Source organism: Mustela nivalis (genome assembly GCF_964662115.1).
Source record: "Mustela nivalis genome assembly, chromosome: 6".
Classification (NCBI taxonomy): domain Eukaryota; kingdom Metazoa; phylum Chordata; class Mammalia; order Carnivora; family Mustelidae; genus Mustela; species Mustela nivalis.
In genome coordinates, this window is record NC_139025.1 from 94180051 (window position 1) to 94202579 (window position 22529).

Consider the following 22529-nt stretch of genomic DNA (forward strand, 5'->3'; position numbering starts at 1 on the left):
AGTCTAGCGAAAGCTTTGCCAGTTTTCTTTAACTTAAAAAAAAAAAACAGTTCTTAGTTTTGTTGATCATTTCTATTGGGTTTCTGTTTTCTTTTTCATTTGATTCTGCTTTGACTTGTTATTGTTTCCTTCTTTTGTTAACCTCACACTTAGATTATGTTTTTTTCTCATTCCTTGAAGTGTAAAATCTTGCTTTTTATTTGATATCTTTTTTCTTAATGTATGCCTTTATCACTGCAAACTTACCTTTTAGAACTGCTTTTGCTGTTTCCCTTAAGTTTTTTTTTTTATTTTTACTGCCATTTATTTATTAATTTACCCTCTTTTATTTACATTTAGTGAGCTGATTTTTTTAATTACTATTTTTAAATTATTTTTATCAACATCTGATGTATTATTTGCCACAGAGGTGCAGGTGTGTGAATCATCAGGTTTATTCATTTCACAGCACTTTCCATACTATGTGTGTTCACATTTTCATTTATTTTAGTTATTTTTTAAATTTATATTATAAGAGAGAGAGAGAGAGGGAAAGAGAGAACATGGTGGGCTCAATCTCACAACCCTGAGGTCATGACGTGATCCCAAATCAAGAGTCAGATTCTTAATTGACAGAGCCACCAAGATACGTACCCCTGTTTCAGTTATTTTTTATTTCCCTTTTAATTTCTTCTTTGACCCATTGGTTGTTTAGGAGTGTGTTGTTTAATTTCCACACATTTGTGAATTTTCTAGTTTTCTTCCTATTATTCATTTCTAGTTTCATGTCATTATGGTTGGAAAAAACAGTATTATTTCAGTTTTCTTACCTATTTTAAGGCTTGTTTTGTGACTTCAGATATGCCCTGGAAAATGTTCTTGCATGCATGAGAAGAATGTATATTCTGCTAGTGTTAGATAGAATAATCATATAAATATTCTCCATGAATATTTGAAAGCATTCATCAATGAAACCTTTTGGACCTAGGGTTTTTCGGATATGGTGTTAACGATTCGGTAGCGTTAATATACTTGATATTGTAAAATTTTCTATATTTAATGGTTGTCATTTTGGTGTACTCTGCATTTCAGTCTTTTTATCCATTGTCTAAAATCTTTCAAATTCAAATAAAAATAAAGGAAAAACCACTCATCTTTCTGACACCTACATTTGATACTAATTAGAATTTTGCTGCTAATATCACACACACACATGCATACATGCAGTCAATCCGACCTTTATTTTACATTTGTTGCTAAAATTTTCTCAAGTGAGTCAAAAGTTATGCATGCTGAATTTAGAATTAATATTTATGTCAATGATAAAAACAGGGCAAGATATATTCTTATGAAACGTGATTCACCATTGATTATAAGTACATTTCTTCCTATTTTCCCACCAGGTTTTAGTGAAAATACTCCAAATATTTAGATCCAGATGTTGCCATTAATTTTTTTCCTTTATATATTTACTTCTAAGAATTGTCTTTGAAAAGAGCTCTATTTAGGATGAACCATGCTTTGCTTTTTCCTGATATGCCATTTTTGCCTACTGTAAGTTAGGGTGTAATGACTGGTAACTGCCAGGTACTACTTCAGTTGCTGGAGTTACTAGATGTACCTCTGCTCACAGCCCCAAGAGCAGAATATCATCTATTCTCAGCTAGAATTTTCCTTATCCTACAAAGAAAGCCTGTACGCAGTGACTCTCCCTGTACCTTACTCTCCCTTCTCTCAAATTCTCACTGTCACTTTCATTTTACTTACCTATTCTGGACATCATGAAATGAAATCCTACAATATGTGGCCTTTTGAGACTGGCTTCTTTCTTTCCCTTAGGATAATGTTTACAAGGTTCATTTATGCTGCAGCATGTATCAGTACTTTGCTTCTTTTTGTGGCTGTATAGCATTCATTCTGTCTTTTGAGTATAAAGCATTTTCTTTAACCATACAACACCTGGACATTTGAGTAGTTTCTCTTTTCCAGCTATTACTAGTAATGCTGCTGTGAACAGTCATGATCTTTACTTGAACATTTTTTCACTTCTATAGGGTATATCCCTGTGAGTAGAATTGCTGGATCATAAGCTAACTGTAAATTGAACATTTTGAGGGACTGTCAAACTATTTTCCAAAGAGGCTACAACACTTTTATATTACAACCTCAGCCAAAGAGAGTGCAGCGGAGAAACCAGGTCTTGGTCCTGAGCCGCCAGTGTGCCCCAGAATGCTGGGGTCAGATTCCTGTGAGGGGCTGGGAGCCTCGCCACATGGCAGAGGCTCTAGAGCCAGAAGGCAGGTGCTACAGAGCCTGAGATGTGTGCGCCCCTCCCCCTCCCCTGAGAGAGGTGCCGGAAGCCAAAGCCCCCCCCCCATCAGAGCTTGAGACAGGTTCCCGCCCCACACACTCCCCTGAGAGAGGTGTGCCAAGGCCCAGCCTGGTGCTCTAGGACTCACGCCATTCCACCAGAGCCTGAGTGGACACGACTCTCACCCTCAATCTATGTAATATGGATTTCAATTTTCTATGTATTCTCTTTTCTTTCTTTTTTTTCTTTTTGCATAAAAAATTAATGATGTATTTTATGGTGACCAAAAGAACACAATAAAAAAATAAAATTTTATTAATTTATTTGTCAGAGAGAGAGTATGCACAAGCAAGGGGAGCAGCAGTTAGAGGGAATGGCAGGCAGAGAGAGTGTCAGGCAAAGGGAGAAGCAGGTTTCCCCACAAATCTGGGAGCCCGTTGCAGGACTTGCTCCCAGGACTCTGGGATAATGACCTGAACCAAAGCAGTTGCTTAACCAACTGAGACACCCAGGCATCACCAACTTGCTATATATTTTCACTAATGTCCGTTACTTTTTTGCTTTTTTGACTTGAGTCATCCTTCCAGGTATGAAGTGGTATCTTTATTTTTATTAGTGCTTTCCCTAATGTTATTGGCCATTGTTTCATGTGCTTATTTTGGCATTTGTTTGTCTTCCTTAGGGAAATATATATTCAAATCCTTTGAGCACTTTTAAAATGGGTTGTCTTAGGAGTGTTAGAGAGAAGAAGGGAGTTGGGGTAAATTGGAAGGGGAGGTGAATCATGAGAGACTATGGACTCTGAAAAACAATCTGAGGGGCTTGAAGTGGTGGGGGCGGGGTGGGAGGTTGGGGTACCAGGTGGTGGGTATTATAGAGGGCATGGATTACATGGAGCACTGGGTGTGGTGAAAAAATAATGAATACTGTTATGCTGAAAATAAATTAATTAATTTAAAAAAGGGGGGGAAATGTAAAGATCCTGTATTCTGTAATGTCACTGAGCCATCAAATCAAACAACTATGAAGAATTCCTCTCTGTGAACTTCCTATTATGTGAGGAACTTAACTTCTACTTTAATCTTGGTTTTATCATTTTTGCAAAAATATATCCTGACTGGTATCAAAATAAATGTTAGGGGCACCTGGGTGGCTCAGTGGGTTGGTCCTCTGCCTTCAGCTTCGGTCATGATCTCAGGGTCCTGGGATGAAGCCCTGCATTGACCTCTCCCTGTATTGGGGAGCTTGCTTTCCCCCTCTCCTTGCCTGCCTCTCTGCCTCCTGTGACCTCTCTCTCCCTCTGTCAAATAAATAAATAAAATCTTTAAAATAAATAAATAAATAAATAATAAAATGGATTGTCCTTTTATTGTTGAATTGTAGAAGGTATTAATAATATATTTTAGACATACATCCATTAACAGATATATAATCTGCAATTATTTTCTTCTAATCTATAGGCTGTCTTTTTACTTTCTTGAATATATCCTTTGAAGTTTTTACTTTAATCGTAGTTTTCAAATATATTTTTAATTTTCTTTTTTTTTAATTAATTTTTTATTTTTTATAAACATATATTTTTATCCCCAGGGGTACAGGTCTGTGAATCACCAGGTTTACACACTTCACAGCACTCACCAAAGCACATACCCTCCCCAATTTTCTTTTTATTTAAATTTTTCAAGTTAGTTAACCTGTAGCGTATTATTAGTTTCAGGGTAGAGTTTAGTGATTCATCAGTTGCATATAACACCCAGTGCTCATTGCGTCAGTTGTCCATCAGCCAATTATCTTATCCCCCACCCACATTCCATACAATACCTCTCAGTGTGTTCTCTATAGTTAAGAATCTCTTTGGTTTGCCTCTCTGTTTTTACCTTATTTCATTTTTCCTTCCCTTCTACTATTTTCATCTGTTTTGTTTCTTAAATTCCACACACGAGTGAAATCATTTAGTAGCTGTCTTTCTCTGAATGACTTATTTCACTTCGCATAATACCGTCTAGTTCCATCCATGTTGTTGCAAATGGCAAGATTTCACTCTTTTTGATGGCTGAGTAAAATATTCCATTGTATATATATGCCACATCTTCTTTATCCATTTATCCATCAGTGGACATCTGGTATCTTTCCATATTTAGGCAATTTAGGACATTGCTGCTATAAACATTGGGGTACATGTGCCCCTTTGAATCACTATTTTTGTGTCCTTTGGATTATTGCTTTTAGTGTCAAGATAAGAGACCATCGTCCAATCCATGGTCACAAAAAATTACTCCTCTGGGTCTTTATATTATTATTTTTCAGTGCAGATTGTGTTTGCAACTTCTGAATAATAGGAATTTGTTAAGACTGAAATAATATGCAAGTTCCAAATAATGACTTTGAAGTAAAAGCTTCTCAAACACTATTTGGTATAGTCAGTTGTGTTTCACAGTTTATAAGGCCATATAAGGCATGCATAATCATTTGTATCTTATTTTGCAATCTTGGTCTTTTTGAAGAGATTATCCCACATTTTCATCTGAAACCTATTTGATTATTTCTTTCAGATTGCTAAGTCTTGATATAATCTTTTAAAACTAAATTATTTGTAATATTTATGGTCAAATATTACTTCTCTGAGACTTTTGAAACATTGGTTCATGGTTGGAGAATAGAATGAGAAGCAAACTGTTGAAAAAGAAAAAAGAAAAGCAAGCTAATTGTGGAATATGGCTTAAAAGGAAGGATAAAGTTAATAGAATTATTATAATAATTATGGTGAAATATACTAATGTTCTTTATATAAAAAGAAAACAAGAGATGAGTAAAAAAAAAAAAAAGCCTTTATTGTGTCTAAACTGTCGGTAATGTTTTCAAAGCTTTTGGCTCATTTTGTTTCCATTGCCATATGAGAAATAATTTTCGCTCTTTCATATGTAGTTGTTTGAAAACCATATTTTAATGATTTGATAAAATTTGATACAATTTATCATCCTATTTTAGCATTAATATTCTAGTTTTTAAAATTTGACATAAAGGTAAAGCTAAAATTTTATAAGAGCATTCCTGATGGTGGCCATCTTGCAGAATATCACATGTTCATTGTTTTTTGAGGAAGGAATTAAAGCAGCTGTTCACTTCACCCACCTGACATTCTTTGGGATAAAGGGGTGATGACTTCATGGTTTTAGACTTGTTTCTGACATCAAGAAAGATACACATTAAATATGGATAACTTTTTTTTTTTTTAATTTTTTATTTTTTTCATATGATCTCCCTGATATGAGGAAGTGGTGATGCAACATGGATAACTTTTTAAATTTTTATTTTAATTCCTGTTATCATACAGTGTAGTATAAATTTTAGGTGTACAATATAGTGATTTACCACTTCCATAGAATACCTGGTTCTCATCACAAGTGTACTCCTTAATCCCCATCAAATTTTGTGTGCCAATTGTACCTCAGCAAAGCTGTTTTTGGAAAAGGAAAACAAAGGAAAATGGATTAGGTATACATAGCATCTGAAAAAAAGTATCTCTAACATTTTTAGGCTGTGACATTGCCAGAATTCTGCTTATTACTTGTTCCACATTATACCATGGACTTTTTTTTTTTTTTGAAGTATAATTGATGCACATTGTTACATTAGTTTCAGGTGCACAACATAGTGATTTGACAAGTCTATACACTGTGGTATGTTACACCACAAGTGGTAATCACCGTATGTCACCATACAGTGCTATTATAATACTGCTGAGCATATTTCCCATGCTGTACCTTTTATCCTCATGACTTAACTCATTCCATAACTGGAAACTTCCATAACTGGAAACCCACTTCCCTTCACCCATTTAGCCCTTCTACCCATATCCCTTCCCCCAGCTACTTTCAGATTTTTCTCTGTATTTATGGGTTTCTGCTTTTTTTTTTTGCTTGTTTATTTGTCTTTTATATTCCACATATATGTGGAATCATATGGTACTTGACTCTCTCCATTCAGTTATGTCACTTATCATAATACCTCTAGCCCATCTAGTTGCCTCAAATGGCAAGATCTTATCCTTTCTTATGGCTGTATAATATTCCATTGTATCATATGTATTATATCACTCTGTGTGTAGGTACATGTATGTATGTATATCATCTCTTTTTTATCCACTTATCCATGAACACTTAAATTTCTTCCATATCTTGGCTATTGTAAGTACTTATGCAATAAACAGGGGTGCATATATCTTTTTCAGTTAGTTTTTTCAGTGTTTTTTAATGTGGGGATGGGAAGGAGTGAATATCCAGTAGTGGAATTACTGGATTCCATGCTATTTCTTTCATTTTCTGAGCATTTCCCATACTACTTCCACAATGGCTACACCAATTTACATTCCATATTATCAGTGTCCAAGTGTTCCTTTCTTTCTACATTCTCACCAACACTTATTATTGTCTTTTTTATTCTAGCCATTCTGACAGTAATGTGATACTTCATTGTGGCTTTGATTTGTCTTTCCTTGGTGAATAGTGATGTGGGAATCTTCTCATGTGTCTATTGGCCATCTGTACATCCTTTTTGGAAAAAAAATATGTATTCTAACCCTCCATTTTAAATCAAATTATTTGGGAGGTTTTTTTGGTGGTCATTGTCTAAATTTTCACTCAGTTTTAATATTAACCCCTTATCAGATATATCTCTTCCAGATGTCTTCTCTCATTTAGTAGGTTGCCTTATCACTTTGTTGATTGTTTTCTGTGTGAAGCAAAACCTTATTATTTAGTTATAGACCTAGTAGTTTATTTTTGTTTTGTTTAGCTTACCTGAGGGGACAAACCTAGAAAAATGTTGCTGTGGTGAATGGGGAAGGGATTAGTGCCAATGTTTTCTTCTAGGAGTTTTATGGTTTCTGGTCTCACTTGAAGGTCTTAGATCCATTTTAAGTTTGTTTTTGGGTATGGTGTAAGAAAATAGTCTAGTTTCACATATAACTGTCCAGTTTTCCCAGCCCCACTTATCAAAGAGACTGCTTTTTTTCCCCGTTGTATATTCTTGCCTTCTTCATCATAGATTGACTATATAAGCATGGTTTTATTGCTAAGCTCTTTATCCTTCTTCCTTGTTTTGTGTGTGTGTGTGTGTGTGTTTGTGTGATGTGTGTGTGCACACACGCATGCATGGGTGTGTTTGCATGTATGTATGCATGCATATGTGCATGTGGGCCAATACCATACTGGTTTGATTACTACAGCTTTGTAGTATATCTTGAAATCTGAAATTGTGATATCTCCAGCTTTTTTCTTCTTTCTCAAAATTGCTTTGACTATTTAAGGTCTTTTGTAGTTCCATGTAAATTTTAGTATTTTTCTATTTTTGTAAAAAAAAAAAAAACCCTACTGGTATTTTGATAGGGATTGCACTGACTCTGTAGATTGCTTTGGGTATTAGGGTCATTTTAATAGTATTCTCCCAATCCATGAGCACAGAATATCTTTCCATTTCTTTGTATCATCTTCAGTTGCTTTCATCAGTGTTTTATAGTTTTTGGAGTACAGGTCTTTCACCTCCTTTGTTAAGTTTATTTCTAGATATTTTATTCTTTGCGGTGCAATTGTAAATGGAATTGTTCTCTTATTTTTCTGTTATTTCATTATTAATGTATAGAAATGCAGCCAATTTTTGTGCATAAATTTTGTATCCTGCAACTTTGGAGAATTCATTTATTACTTCTAATAGGTTTTTGCTGTCGTTTTTAGGGTTTTCTACATATAACATCATGTGATTTGAAAATAGTGATAATTCAACTTTTTCCTTACCAATATGGTTGCTTTTTTTGTGTGTGTATGTCTGATTGCTATGGATAGGGCTTCCAGTTCTATGAGGAATAAAAGTGATGAAAGCAAACATTGATGTCTTGTTCCTTATCTTAAAGGAAAAGTTCTCAGTTTTTCACAATTAAGTAGCATGTTAGCTATGGATTTTTCATTATGACCTTTATTATGTTGAGGTATGATCCTTCTAAACCCACTTCACTGAGGGTTTTATTTTAAAGACTTGTTTTCTTTATGAGAGAGAGAAAGAGAAAGAAAGAGAACAGAGGGAAGGGTGAAGGGAGAGAGAATCCTGAAGCATACTCCCTGCTGAGTGTAGAACTGAACTTGGGCTTGATCTCAGGACCCTGAGATCAGGACCTGAGCCAAAACCAAGAGGCAGACACCCAACTGACTGACCCACCCAAGTGCCCCATTGAGGATTTTTATTATGAAATGGATGTTGTATTTGTCATGTGCTTTTTCTGCCTCCATTGAGATGATTATATGATTCTTATCCTTCCTTTCTTGATATGCTTTGTCATGTTGATTGATTTGCAAATACTGAACCATCCTTGTCTCACCAGAATAAATCTGCCTGATCATGGTAATTTTTTTTTTTTAATGTATTGTTGGATTTCATTTGCTAATATTTTGTTAATGGTTGTTACATCTCTGCTAATGAGCAATTTTATCCTGTAGTTTGCTTTTTTTGGTAGATTCTGTGTCTAGTTTGACCCAGTGGAATGTTTTTGGAAATTTTCCTTCTTCTTTTTTTCTTTTTTTTTTTTAATAGCTTAAGGAGAATAGGTATTAATTCTTTATTTTTTCTTATAATTTTTAAATTCCAGTATAATTAACATAAGTGTTATATTAGTTTCAGGTTTATAAGATAGTGATTCAACATTCTCTGCATTACTCAGTGTTCATGATACGTATACTCTTTATCTTTACCTATTTTACCCATTGCCCCCACCCTCCTCTCCTCTGGTAACTATTGGTTTCTATGAGTTTATGAATCTGGTTTTTGTTTGTCTCTTTTTTTTCATTGCCCATTTGTTTGGTTCCTTTTGGTAGAGTCTTTAGGGTTTTATATATATACATATATAGGTCATGTCATCTTCAAATAGTGACAGTTGAACTTCTTTACCAGTATGGTAGCCTATTTTTTTTTTTTTCTTGTATGATTGCTTTGGCTATGGCTTCCAGTTCTATGATGGATAAACATGTTGGAAGCAAACATCTTTGTCTTATTCCTGCTCTTACTGGAAGAGCTCTCCTTTTTTTTTTTTTTTTTTTTTTTTTTTTTTACCATTGTGTGTGATGTTAGATGCGGGTTTTTCATAATGGCCATTATTATGTTGAAGTATGTTAACTCTAAACCTACTCTGTTGATGGTTTTTATTATGAATGGATTTTGTACTTTGTCAAATGCTTTTTCTCCATCTATTGAAATCATCATAGGGGTTTTTATCATTTCTCTTGTTGATGTGATGTATCATGTATTAACTGTTCCTTATTCTTTTATTATCTTTTTTAGAGAGGGGGGTGGCAGAAGGAGAGGAGAAGAGCGCATCTTAAGCAGGTTCCATGCGCAGCGTGGAGCCCAGTGTGGGCTCCATCTCACATCACATAACCCTGAGATCATGACCTGAGCCAAAATCAAGTTGGATGTTTAACTGATTCAGCCACCCGGGTGCCTCAGTGTTAACTGTTCTTCAAATATTTGTTACAATTTCCCTGGAAATTCATCCTGGAATTCATCCAGTCCTGGGCTTTTATTTTTTGGGAATTTTTGGGTTGTTGATTCAATTTTGTTACTACTAATTGGTTTGTTCTGGTGTAGAATCTCCTCCTGATTCATCTTTGGAAGATGTTTTTAGGATGTTAGATGTACGTTTTTTTGGAATACATCCATTTATTCTAATTGGTCCAATTTGTTGCATATAATTTTTCATAGTATTCTCTTATAATCCTTTGTATTTCTGCAGTATCAGTTGATATTGCTCTTTCATTTCAGATTTAATTTGTTTGTGTCCTCTTTTTTTTCTTGATTATCTGGCTATATATTTATCAATTTTCTTTTCGAAGAACTAGCTCTAGGTTTCATTGAATCTTTCTACATTTTTTGGTCTCTATTTCATTTATTTCCACTCTGATCTTTATTATTTCATTTATTCTGCTCACTTTAGTCTTTATTGTAGTCTTCTTTTTATTTGTTTGACTTGTTTTCTTATTTCTATATGTAACATTATACATCTCCTCTTAGAATTGCTTTTGTCTTTAGGTCCATAATAAGTTGGTACCCTCTGAAGGCAGAGGCTTAAACCACTGAGCCACCCAGGCGCCCCTTGCTGTGGGTCTTTCATAGATAGATTTTATGAAGTTCAGGAATGTTCCCTCTATCCCTATACTTTGAAGTGTTTTGATCAGGAACGGATGCTAGATTTTGTCGAATACTTTTTCTGCATCGATTGAGAGGACCATATGGCTCTTCTCTCTTCTCGTATTAATTTGTTTTATCATGTTAATTGATTTGCGAATGTTGAACTATCCTTGTATTGCAGGGATGAATCCCGCCTGGTCATGGTGGACAATCTTTTTAATGTGCTGTTGGATCCTGTTTGCTAGGATCTTGTTGAGAATCTTAGCATCCATATTCATCAGTGATATTGGTCTGAAATTCTCCTTTTTGGTAGGGTCTTTGCCTGGTTTGGGGATCAGGGTAATGCTGGCTTCATAGAAAGAGTCTGGAAGTTTTCCTTCTGCTTCAATTTTTTGAAACAGCTTCAGGAAAATAGGTGTTATTTCTTCTTTGAAAGTTTGGTAGAATTCCCCAGGGAATCCATCAGGTCCTGGGCTCTTGTTTTTTGGGAGGTTTTTGATCACTGCTTCAATCTCGTTACCAGAAAGTGGTCTATTCAGGTTGTCAATTTCTTCCTGGTTCAATTTTGGGAGTTTATAGTTTTCCAGGAATGCATCCATTTCATCTAGGTTGCTTAGCTTATTGTCATATAACTGTTGATAATAACTTCTGATGATTGTTTCTATTTCCTTGGTGTTAGTTGTGATCTCTCCCTTTTCATTCATAATTTAATGAATTGGGGCTTTCTCTCTTTTCTATTGGATTAGTGTGGCCAATGGTTTATTGATCTTATTGATTCTTTCAAAAAACCAACAGAGCATTCCCTTAAGATATTCTAAGGATTGGGATCTAAAAAACAGGTAACATTATAACAGAATGTGAAACTAGAACACAGTAGAAAAATACAGGAAAAACTTGAATACAATGAAAGAGTAAAAGCCTCAAATAACCTATAGTGAGGATTCCTAGAAAAAATCTCATTTTCATAAGTGATAATGAAGGAGTAAGTTCATGGCTACCCCAAAGTTCTTGAAATATGGTATTATCATTTTCTGGACCTGCATTATGCAATATAAAAATAAAATTTTAACTAAGTCCACATAGAAAAGTGATTCTTCCTAAGTTATTAATATGTAAAATACTACCTTATCTGAGAAGACAGGAATTATGAAGGCCTATGGAGAGAGAGTGTGTGTTTTATATGAGCTTTCAGACTCCCATAATCATGATGACAAGTGGTAAAGAATTATAACTTAACTATGAAATTCTCCAGATTATTTTATCAGTATTAACAGAAATTAATGGGTGCCTGGGTGACTCAGTCAGTTAGGCATTTGCCTTTGACTCATGTCATGATTCTGGGGTCCTGGAATTGAGCCTTGAAATAGGGTTCCCTGCTCATCAGAGATTTTGCTTCTCCCCTCTTCTCACCCTCTGCCTTTCCCCCTGCTCACACTGGACTGTTTCTCTGTCAAATAAATAAATACAATATTTTTATAAAAATAAACAGAAATTACCCCAACTAACAAATGCAGCACACTCTGGTGAATAAGTTTATTCAGCAAGTTGTTTTACATGAATAATATGTATTAAGCAGCAACATTGAAGAAGGATTTGTTAAAGTGTTGACTGTGCCTTTGCTGTATAGCCTTAATATTTTATGTGTTCCTATACCATTAACACCAACCATAGCATTATCTTCATTTACGTATCAGTACGTAGCTCTGTGAAATAAAGTCTTATTTAGGTGTATCCTGTATATGTAAATCTGTTTTCTCTATTGTATAGAGAAATATACCTATTAGTACATAATTGACATCTGAGTGGTCCTGTTTTGAGAGGAAGACATACAACTTATTTATTTCATATGAGTAAATGCCATTTCTGAATGTACTCAAAAGCTATATATTAAATTTTTTTAAATAAAAAGAAGGAAATAGAAACAAAAAAGAACACAATAAGGGAAGAGAATTTAAATATCAAAAAGGACCATTCTTTGGAATTATTATAATTTTATTATAATTACTCATTCAATCAAATTAATCTACCCTTCCCATTGGTCAAAATGATCTACTTTTACATCATAGTGATTCCATTTATAATTGTCTAGGAATAAGGCTACAGTAGTTACAGTTGTATAAGTTTACTTTGTTTCCCAGAAAAGAACATTTCTTATGACTGTAGAAACCTGACCAGGCTTCAGGTACTGACTCTTCAGTTTTGACATGGCTGCCTTCACTTCTTTGTTCCTTAGAGTGTAAATAACTGGGTTTAAGATGGGAGTAAAGATGGTGTAAAAAACAGCAAGGACTTTGTCAACAGAATAACCGCTGAAGGGCCACACGTAGATGAAGATGCATGGTCCAAAGAATAGTATGACCACAGTGATATGAGCAGTCAGTGTGGAGCGGGCCTTTGCCATGCTAGCAGAGGAGCGGTTCCTGACGGTGATAAGTATCACAGTGTAGGAGACAACCAAAAGGAGAAAGGAGCTCATAGAAAGAAAGCCACTGTCTGCAACTATAAGTAGGCTGACAACATAAGTGTCTATGCAGGCCAGCTTTGTCACTAGAGGGAGGTCACAGAAAAAACTGTCTACCTGATTTGGGCCACAAAAAGGCAAGTTAACAGTAAATGCCAACTGGCTAGTAGTATGGATGAAACCCACAAGCCAGGGGATGAGAACAAGAATAATACACACACGGCGACTCATTATTGTCATGTAGTGGAGAGGTTTGCATATAGCAACGTAACGGTCATAAGCCATGGATACAAGGAGCACCATTTCACTGCCAGCGAAAAGGTGAACGCAGAAAATCTGGGCCAGGCAGGCATCAAATGAAATAGTCTTGTGCTCAACCAGAAAGTCTGCAATCATTTTGGGGGTAGCAAAAGAGGCAACGCATATATCTATAAACGAGAGGTTCGCAAGCAGGAAGTACATGGGGGTATGAAGGCGAGAATCTGAGGTTACAGTGAGGATGATAAGAAAGTTGCCCAGCAGTATTGCTAGGTAAAGTAGTGAAAATATGAGAAACAAGAAAGGCTGGAGCTCCTGGGAATTAGAGAGCCCCAGCAACACAAACTCGGTCACCCGGGAATGATTTATGTCATTCATTGACTTTGGGAGGATTGTATCTTGTTACCTGAATAAGAGAGAAATAGAGATCAGTCAGTAAGCATGGGTTTCATTTCCCATTTCCACTTCCTTCTTTAGAGATTCTAATTTCTACTTATATTTATATATCTGAATTTTCATGAATCATTAAAAAGTATATAAGCAATATAATAACAATAAAGTGGGACAAAGGGGAGAGTTTTGAGATGTTTGACATTGTCATGTCCAGTTATATGAATTTGAGGAATGTAAACTACTTACTTTACAAATGAAATTGAAAATCTGAAATGTTTTCTTGACATTACAGAAATCTAGTCTAAGAAGTTACAAAGACAAAATCTGAATAGTTTTTTCTATAACAAATTATATAACATGTTTTTAAATGGCTAACACAGGAAGACAGTTTCACAATGTTGACCCCAAAAGTGAGACAGAAAAGTGTGTATACTATATGAACCTATTTAAATAAAGTTCAAAAATAGGCTACACCGATCTATGATATTAACAAAGCTCCTGGAGGGGTTTTCCTGGAAGGGCAATAGGAACAGGAAGGTGACAGGAAGGGCTTCTGAAGTGTTGGTAATGTTCTGTTTCTTGATGTGATTGATAGATACAAGTGTTTGCTTTGTGAAAACTTGCAAGATGTACAAGATCTGCCACGTGTAATTTTGTGCATATTTTATTTGTTAATAAAAAATCCAAGAGGTAAATAGACACCATTATCTGGTGTGAGAACTCACAGGCAGAATCATTGCCTTCAGTGATTAGGTCTTATTCCCTTCTCTATTCATTTACAAATTTTATGAACTAAAATACAAAACCTAACAAAACCCAAAGATCTAGAGTTCATTGGAAGTCTTCCTGGAGTTGTGACTCATCTCTTCCTGGAGTTCTGTTCTATGAAGGAATCCAGTATATTTGTTCTTTTCAATTATTTCCTGATGTTAAACTTCATTAACCTCAGCTATTGTTACTAATAGCCAAAGATTTAATATTGAATTATAACTGACATTTAATTTGGTGGGGTTTTAAAAAATTATAGTTATATTGTACAGTAGTATTCATAGTAAGAAATCCAGACTGTGAAAAAACAATGTTTTTTTTTGTTAGGTTATTATATACTCTATTTTATCAACACTTTCTCCCTTTTATGTTATTTATACTTTTATAAGCTATCTAGAACTTGGAAACAGTGTATAGTGAATAAAAAAAAGATAATGTGAAATGTAAAGAAATATCTCTCTCTACATCTAAATCACTTCTTTGGAAGGGAGTGTCTTTTATTCTACTGATTTCTAATTATTTGAAGTTTTTTTTATATTAATGTTTTCTTAAATCTAATTGCAATTGCCTAGTGTTTCCTTGAGTTTCACTGGAGGATTTACACATAAATATAGGGCATGTGATGAATAATTTTAATATAGGGACTCATCCCTATATTTCAAATCTCTAGTTGTCTTGAAAATTCCCCCAAAGAATTCACATATCATCATTAATTATATCAAAACTATGGTTCATGGATGTTCAGAAGAAACTGCCAGCAGAGTCTGAAGTTATAAGGGCTGGAGGTAAAATTATGCAGTGGAGTAAGTTTGTCTTTGAGAAGCCACCACATTCTTCTGCTGTGTTTCTCTTTTCCTCATCATTTCATAGTAGCCAGTTTTTGAGTTAACTCCAGGTATACAGCATGGCCTATCCTCCCTGGGAAACACCCTGACTCAGACTCCTTGACACAAATACTGTAATGAATGCCTAGAAGCAGGCAAGGAAATGATACCCAATAAGACCAACTAATAGGGGCTCTTATGTGTCCTATCAGAAACAGCAAAGCCTTAAATTAATCACAGGGAATGAATCTCCCTCCCAGGGAGACCTTCTAGAGATATAGAAGAACAGAGTGGCAGAGAAGCTTTTCTGGTACCTTACAAATAAAATGTATAATCCACTTATGTGAGAAAATCACAGGAATCATCCTCCCAATAAATCTTCTGCAAAGTTGTATGCTTCCATGTCAGGGGCTTCTTGGGTGGCCCTCCTCCCCACTCATAAACACTGTCTCCCTCAAAAAAAGTAAATACATAAAAAAATAGGGGCACTTAGGTGGCTTAGTTGGCAAATCATCTGCCTTCAGTTCAGGTCATGATCCCGGGGTCCAGGGATTAAGCCCCAAGCCAGGCTCCCTCCTTAGCAGAGACCCCGCTTCTCCCTCTCCCTCTTCTACTTCCCTTACTTGAGCTCTCTTACTCTGTGTCAAATAAACAAATCTTCAAAATAATAATGTATTTTTTTTTCAAATCAGAGTATTTTCTGATAATTTTATATGCTCAAAGATAGTTTATATGACCTGACTCACCTAAGAATGAGTCTCTAATTAGTACATGTGTTTTTGAAGGATCAATCTTTCATTTCTTGTACTATTTGAAAGTAAATTAATGCATATTTACAGGGTTGCATTAGGTAACTCTCAGGTATCTTCTTTTTGAAATTCTGTCAGATATTTTCTTACTACTTTGGATTAAGTGAAGTAAGTAAAAGTATTGGTTACAAGAGGCCAGCAAACACTCTCAGGTCAAAGATCCATCTTTCACAATTTTTCCAGTATTGCCACTGCCTTTACCTTCTCTAAATCCTAATCAGAGATGTAACAGTCACTGGAGACAAATGCTAGAGTGTGGTCTCTGTAAGGATACTGACAAAACACTTTCACTTACCTAAGATGAAATGGGGTGTGTGTGATATATCCTATAATTTGTAGTCATTAACACTTGGTAAGAATTAGTTGTTACTTCCACATCTCCTAAGAAAATAGACCTGGCTCTGTAGAGATGAACCATAAAGTTTGCTTTTAAATAAGAAGGAAATAGACTGAGAGTGTCTGTAGCCAGGATGGACTATCTTCATAGAGATGAGAGAAGGCTGAACGCAGTATTCGAATTTAGGTCTAGAGTAGCTGGGGTAGTACTTGGAGCTCTCAGGAATCTAAGAGACAAAGGAGTAGACAAAAAGGGAGACATGCTAAAACAATATTTCCTGTTTCACGTTTTTCAAAGAATTCAGCCTGACTGTAGCTATCTTGCTTCTGTTTTTGGTAGCAGTAAACTATATGATTACAAATAACTTTCAGAGACCTCTAGAAATCAATACCAATCATTGGCAACTCAGGATTACATGAAGAGGATTATTTCTTAGTCTCCACTGCAGCTTCAAATATAGCGTATTTGCCCTCATATGTTAGGAAAATGCTTTTTTTTTTTTTTAACCTAACCTCATCTGATAAGTCCAGAAGAATGGATGAAATTCTTCAGAGATTTAGACATTATTCATAAGGGGAAGTTTCGGCAACAATCTACAGCAATTTCATATAAGCTTTCATTTAAAGATCAACAAGAATATTTTTTAGAAGGTATCACTTGCAATAGTAATTGTTACCTGATCTGGAGTCTGTAAAGAGAGGTATCAGAATATTGTATCATTTAATCAAAACCATGTTTAGGTAATATTTAGGCTTCTTTTTTTCTCTTCATCCCAATTCCCCTTCATTCAAAGTATAGATAACTTTGTTCCCTGCTTCTCAGATATGTGTTATATATGATCATCAGATAATAGAATCAAACATTTTTTGTAATAGCAATATAAAGAATTCACCATAGTATTAATAAGATTATAAAAGTTAGTAATCATATATGGGCTATCCTCTTTTTTTTTTTTCTCGCAAGTAGAATATGTATCAAGCAAGATATTTGGATTTTCATGTTACTTGTATTTTTTAGTACGAATTAACAAAATAGCCTGATGTCCAGATCAATAGATGATGTTCAAAGACATTGTGGACTATAAGAGAAATAGTAGTCTGAGTTATACAAAATATCTATTCAAATTCTGCCTCTCAATAAATAAATTCACAATTTTAGGCAAATCACCTACCCTTCACAGTGCTCCGTGTCTCTTCAAAAAACGGGGGAAGAAGTCTATCTCCTAACTTTAATATTCTTTAATCCTCTGGCTTTTGAAAACATGACCCATCCCTAAATGTTAATTCAATGATAAAATTATAAAAGGTTGCAGTTAAATAAAACTATATTCAGTCAAAAGGCGAAACCCATCCTGGTTTTAGCAAAAAAAAAAAAAAAAAAAAAATTCAGTTGCTTCTCAGACAGATACTTGGTCAGCTAAAAGGTACAATTGATGTAAAATATTCAAAGATTAATTGAAAGGGTGAGGACTAATCGTCTGTCTCCTGTTCTCTGTTGTGACTGAATTAGGAGGCTGCAGAACAACAGGACTCTTGTTGTCCCTAGCCTTATATTGCACCAACTGGGAGGAACAACATTCTTCAGGATCCACTGGGTAGAGTGGAAATTTAGAGGAACAAATGTCTTTCCAGACTTTAATCTCTGTCATTTATACCTTGAAGTATCCTCAGAGCATAGATCTAAGAAAAGCCATTAAAATTGTTAGAAGCTAGTTAGTTATATGACATCACTGGATTGCAGTGTAGTGTTGGTGATAGAGGAGTGTCGTGGTAGTAGAAATCACGTGTATTAGGGCTAATTATGTGACAGAGTTGTGCACAGAGATACAGTGCATCACCTTGAGGATTTCACAAACGGAGAAAGGAACAGGACTAGTGGAAATGCTTTATCCTGTTGGAGAAAAATTTAACATGGTGGGAAAAAAGCAGTGAATAGTTCTGTTGGTTATTCCTTTCAGGAAAGGTTTAGCACCATTTAGGTCCCAGGAGAGTAAAAAATTGATGAGAAGATACTTGTGACTTTGCATGATACACAGCAATGCAAACATCTTGGTATTTTAATTATTCTAAAAGAGCTACATGCTTAGTTTCCAAGTCAAGGTTTCTAGTGTAGGGCAGTGAGAGCAATTTTACAGTAGAAGGACTGTATCTTACAGAGTAGGTTCTAGTGAAGTGACTTAAAGTAATCTCCAAAAATTTAAATTTTTTTTAGCTGAAATTTTTAGAAAAAAAAAAATTGCTGTCACATGAAGCTCTGATCTTCTCCTTCCCTGAGGTTAGTTTATATTGAAGACCAGATTATAAAAGGATAAAGTTTTTTTTTTCTCACATAGAATTTTGATGCTGATATGAACACTAGAAATCAGCTAGTCCAACATTCTAAATAGTTAAGTTAGATGAGTTCTTGAGGAGTTAGTTTCTTTACTCAGATTGTACTTTCCGGTGTAGGGATGTATCTTCTAATACTTTGTCTAACACCTCTCCTGCTCTCCCTTGATGCATCTTCCACAAGTTGGAATATTTTAAGTTTATGATTAGAGCTAAACTGAATCTTCATGTTTTCCCAAACACGTGAACTTAGAGTACTCCTAAATGACTCTTTGGCAGTTACTCCCAGGACTCTTCCTTGTTACCTGTTCTTTCTACTGCCCTTTTCTTGTAGATAATCCCTAAAACTCTGTCTTTTGGAATTTCTTTTCTCCTTAGGATCTCCTGTTGGGAGAATAAATACATTCAAATGACTTTACATCTTTATGAGAAAGAGCCTAAGTGTACACCTCTAATTCTAAGATTTCATATGTATCAGATGACATCAGTGCACCACAAATTTAATATCCCCCAAATCAGCACATTTTCTTTTATTGTAAATACCAACTCTGCTAATGTCATCATTGTCATACTCTGAAACATCCAGGCTTAAATCAGTATGATAGATGATGTCTAGCTCTCTCATATTCCTATATTTAATTCCCAAATTTATCTAATATATGGGTTCATACTGTTTATTTAGATTTTTTAATGTTCATTTTCTCTAAACATGAATCATGAACATTTTTCTCATTGTCACATATAACTTGTAGCCTTGATTTTAAATGGTTGCATTATGTTCCAGTTTATCAATAAAATACTTATTCCCACATTGTAGATTTTTTTCCAGTTGAGAATAAGTGTGATTTAAAATAACTTATTTAAAAGTCATCTTTAATAATTCTAATTGAGTTCAGGATAATTTCTTGAAGATAAAATTATTTGAATCAAGCCTTTGAACATTTATAAGTCTCTGGATTCATAACACAGAACTCCTGACTCTAGTACCCTTCAGTTCAATCACCATAAAAAGTTCATTTTGTATTTGACCACTTCTCCCTCCACAAATCTTTAGCAATCACTAATGTGTCCTCTATGTCCATAGATTTTCCTTTTCCAGACATCATATGTTTAGTGTGTAGCAAGTGTACCTTTTCAAATATCTTCTTTCATTTGGTGATACGTATTTAAGACGACTCCATTTGGTTAAATGGATTAGAAGCTTAGTCTTTTATAGTATGGTATAGTATCCCATTGTATGGATGTACCTCAGCTCATTTTCCTATTTATCACTTGAAGGACATCCTAGTTGTTTCTTTTTTGTTTGTTTTGGTGGTGATGAATAGTTTCCGTAAACATTTATATGTAGGGTTTTGTGTAGATATCTTTCAAATCAGTTGGGAAATCTAATTTGATAAGAAATGGTTTGCCTCCATGTATTTTAAAGCTTGGATTTTAGGTACAAACAGATTAAGATTTGAACATCTTGAAGGATTAAGCTCTTTAGCATTATTATATGTCTCTCTTTATTTTTGATAATTTGTTGATTTGAAGTCTTCAGAGTCAAATATTGATTTGAATGCCTGAGTTCCCTTATTAATTACAGTTTGCATTGTTGATCTTTCCTCCATCCTTGTACTTTGGTAGTCTGTGTCTTTAAAGTGGCTTCCTTGTTGAGAGCAAATATTTGGGTCTTGCTTGTGCTTCATTCTGGCAATATCTGCCTTTTAGTAGAGTCCTTAGATCATTTATAGGTAATGTAATTATTTAATTTGATGAACAGCTTATGTACATCCTGTTATGTTTTTCTATTTTGTCTATTTTTGCTCCTTTCCCATCACTTAATGTGATGATTCATGCCCTCTGTTGAAATTTTTTTCTTAGTCTCTCATTTCATTTCCACCCATGATTGTGTTTTACTTTTTAAAATTGCCATATAACCTTTATTTTCCATTTTATTAAACTGTATGGTAACATTTTCCATATAAATAGTATTTTTTATATTTAAAAAGTTTTTATGCAAGATATTTATTAAATATTATATCATTTTCAAGATAATAATTACAATACAATAAATTTCCTTCAATTTATTTTGACAGGCTCTAAGCTTTTGTTAAATATAGGACTTTAATCTTAAAAAAACCCATTTTATTGAAGTATGATTGACATATAAAACTTTTACATATTTAATTTATGCAACTTGATGAGTCTGGGGGTAATTATTCACCTATGAAACAATCACAACAATCTGTGCCATAAATGTGTCTGTTACCTCCAGAAGTTTCTTCCTACCCAACTTTATTTATTATTACTTTTCATGGTAAGAACACTCAACATAAGACTACCCTTAGCAATATTTAAGTATACTCTGTGGTATTGTTGACTATAGGTGCTAGCTATACAGTAGATTTCTAGGACCTACTCATCTTATGTAACTGAAACTTGCTTTTTTCCTTATAAGTTTCACTACTTTTTCCCAATTTTATTAAAATAAAATTTATAATTTTTTGAATTTAAAGTATACATGGTGATGATTTTAATGTATAAAATGATTGTCACAATAAAGTTAGTTAATCTCTATCACCTCACAAAGTTACCATTTTGTGGATGTATGGTGAGAGTATTTAAGATTTACTCTCTAAGCAGATTTCAAGGTACAACACATCATTGTTAATAGTAGTTGTTATGATGTACATTTGAACTCCAGAAATTATTTATCTTATAACTGACACTTTGTAACCTTTGATTAGACTAATACTTCCCTGTTCCCCCAGCCCCTGATATCTGGCAACCACCATTCTACTTTCTTCTTCTATGATTTTGACTAGTTTAGATTCCTCATATAAGTGGTATCAGGTCATACTTGTCCTCTGTCTCTGGTTTATTTCACTTCACATAATATCCTCCAGGTTCATCAATGTTATTGCAAAGGGCAGGATTTCTTTTTTTCTTTAAGGCTGAATATTATTTCTTATTTGTATATAGCACATTTTCATTATTCAGTGGATATTTAGGTCCCTCTTGGTTATTGTGAATAATGCTATAGTGAACATTGGAGTACATATATCTCTTCAGGATTTTGATTTCTATTCCTTTGGATATATACTCAGAAGTGGGGTTCCTGAATCATATGTTAGTTATACCTTTAAATTTTCTCGGGAAACGTACTGTTTTTCATAGTGGTGGTACCAATTTATATTCCCACCAAAAGTGTACAAGGGTTCATTTCCTCCACATCGACTACTGGTTTTATTTAGTCATTTTAATACCTGTTTTTTAATCCAGTCTGATAATTTGAAATTCAATAAGTGTGTTTAGACTGTTTTCACTTAATGTGATGATTGATTTGGTTAGATTTGAGTTCATCATCTTCTTATTTTTTATTCCATCTTTGTTGTTATTTCCTTCTCTCTCTCTCTCTCTCTCTCTTTCTTTCTCTCTTTTTTTGACCTCCTCTTGATTTTTGAATATGTCTTTTATCCTAATTTATATCCTTAGTTAGCCTATTATATTTGTTTATTTTGTTAGTATATAATGTTTCTAACTCAACACATCTACCTTTAAGTAGTATTATACCACTTCACATATAGTATATGAACCTTAAAATATTATATATACTCCTTTTTCCTATTCAAGCATTTGTGTATTATTGTGTATTTTGCTTTTTCATATGTTGAAGTCCTATATTACCTTGTTACTGTTTTTTCTTTAAATGCTCAGTTATCTTTTAGAAAACTTGAAAATATAAAAAGTTTTATGTTTGCAGTCATATTTCTCCAGTGCCCTTTAGTGTACAATGTAAATCCAGATTTCCACAAATGGTATCGTTTTTCTTTTCCTTCAAGGATTTCCTTTAAACTTGTTTGCATTGTATGTCTAATATGATTCTTTCAGTTTTGGAATTTCTGAAA

The 22529-nt window shown here is 34.2% G+C and overlaps 1 protein-coding gene across 1 annotated transcript; it reads right to left on the reverse strand.

Moving 5' to 3' along the window:
- Positions 1-12436: 12436 nt before the first annotated feature.
- LOC309867713 (olfactory receptor 4K15-like) lies at positions 12437-16384 on the reverse strand. The gene is made up of 2 exons (XM_082736781.1): positions 16271-16384; positions 12437-13587 (listed from the first exon to the last, which is right to left on the reverse strand). Exon 2 carries the CDS (start codon positions 13557-13559, stop codon positions 12585-12587), a length of 975 nt encoding a protein of 324 aa, XP_082592907.1. The 5' UTR covers positions 13560-13587; positions 16271-16384; the 3' UTR covers positions 12437-12584.
- Positions 16385-22529: the final 6145 nt, after the last annotated feature.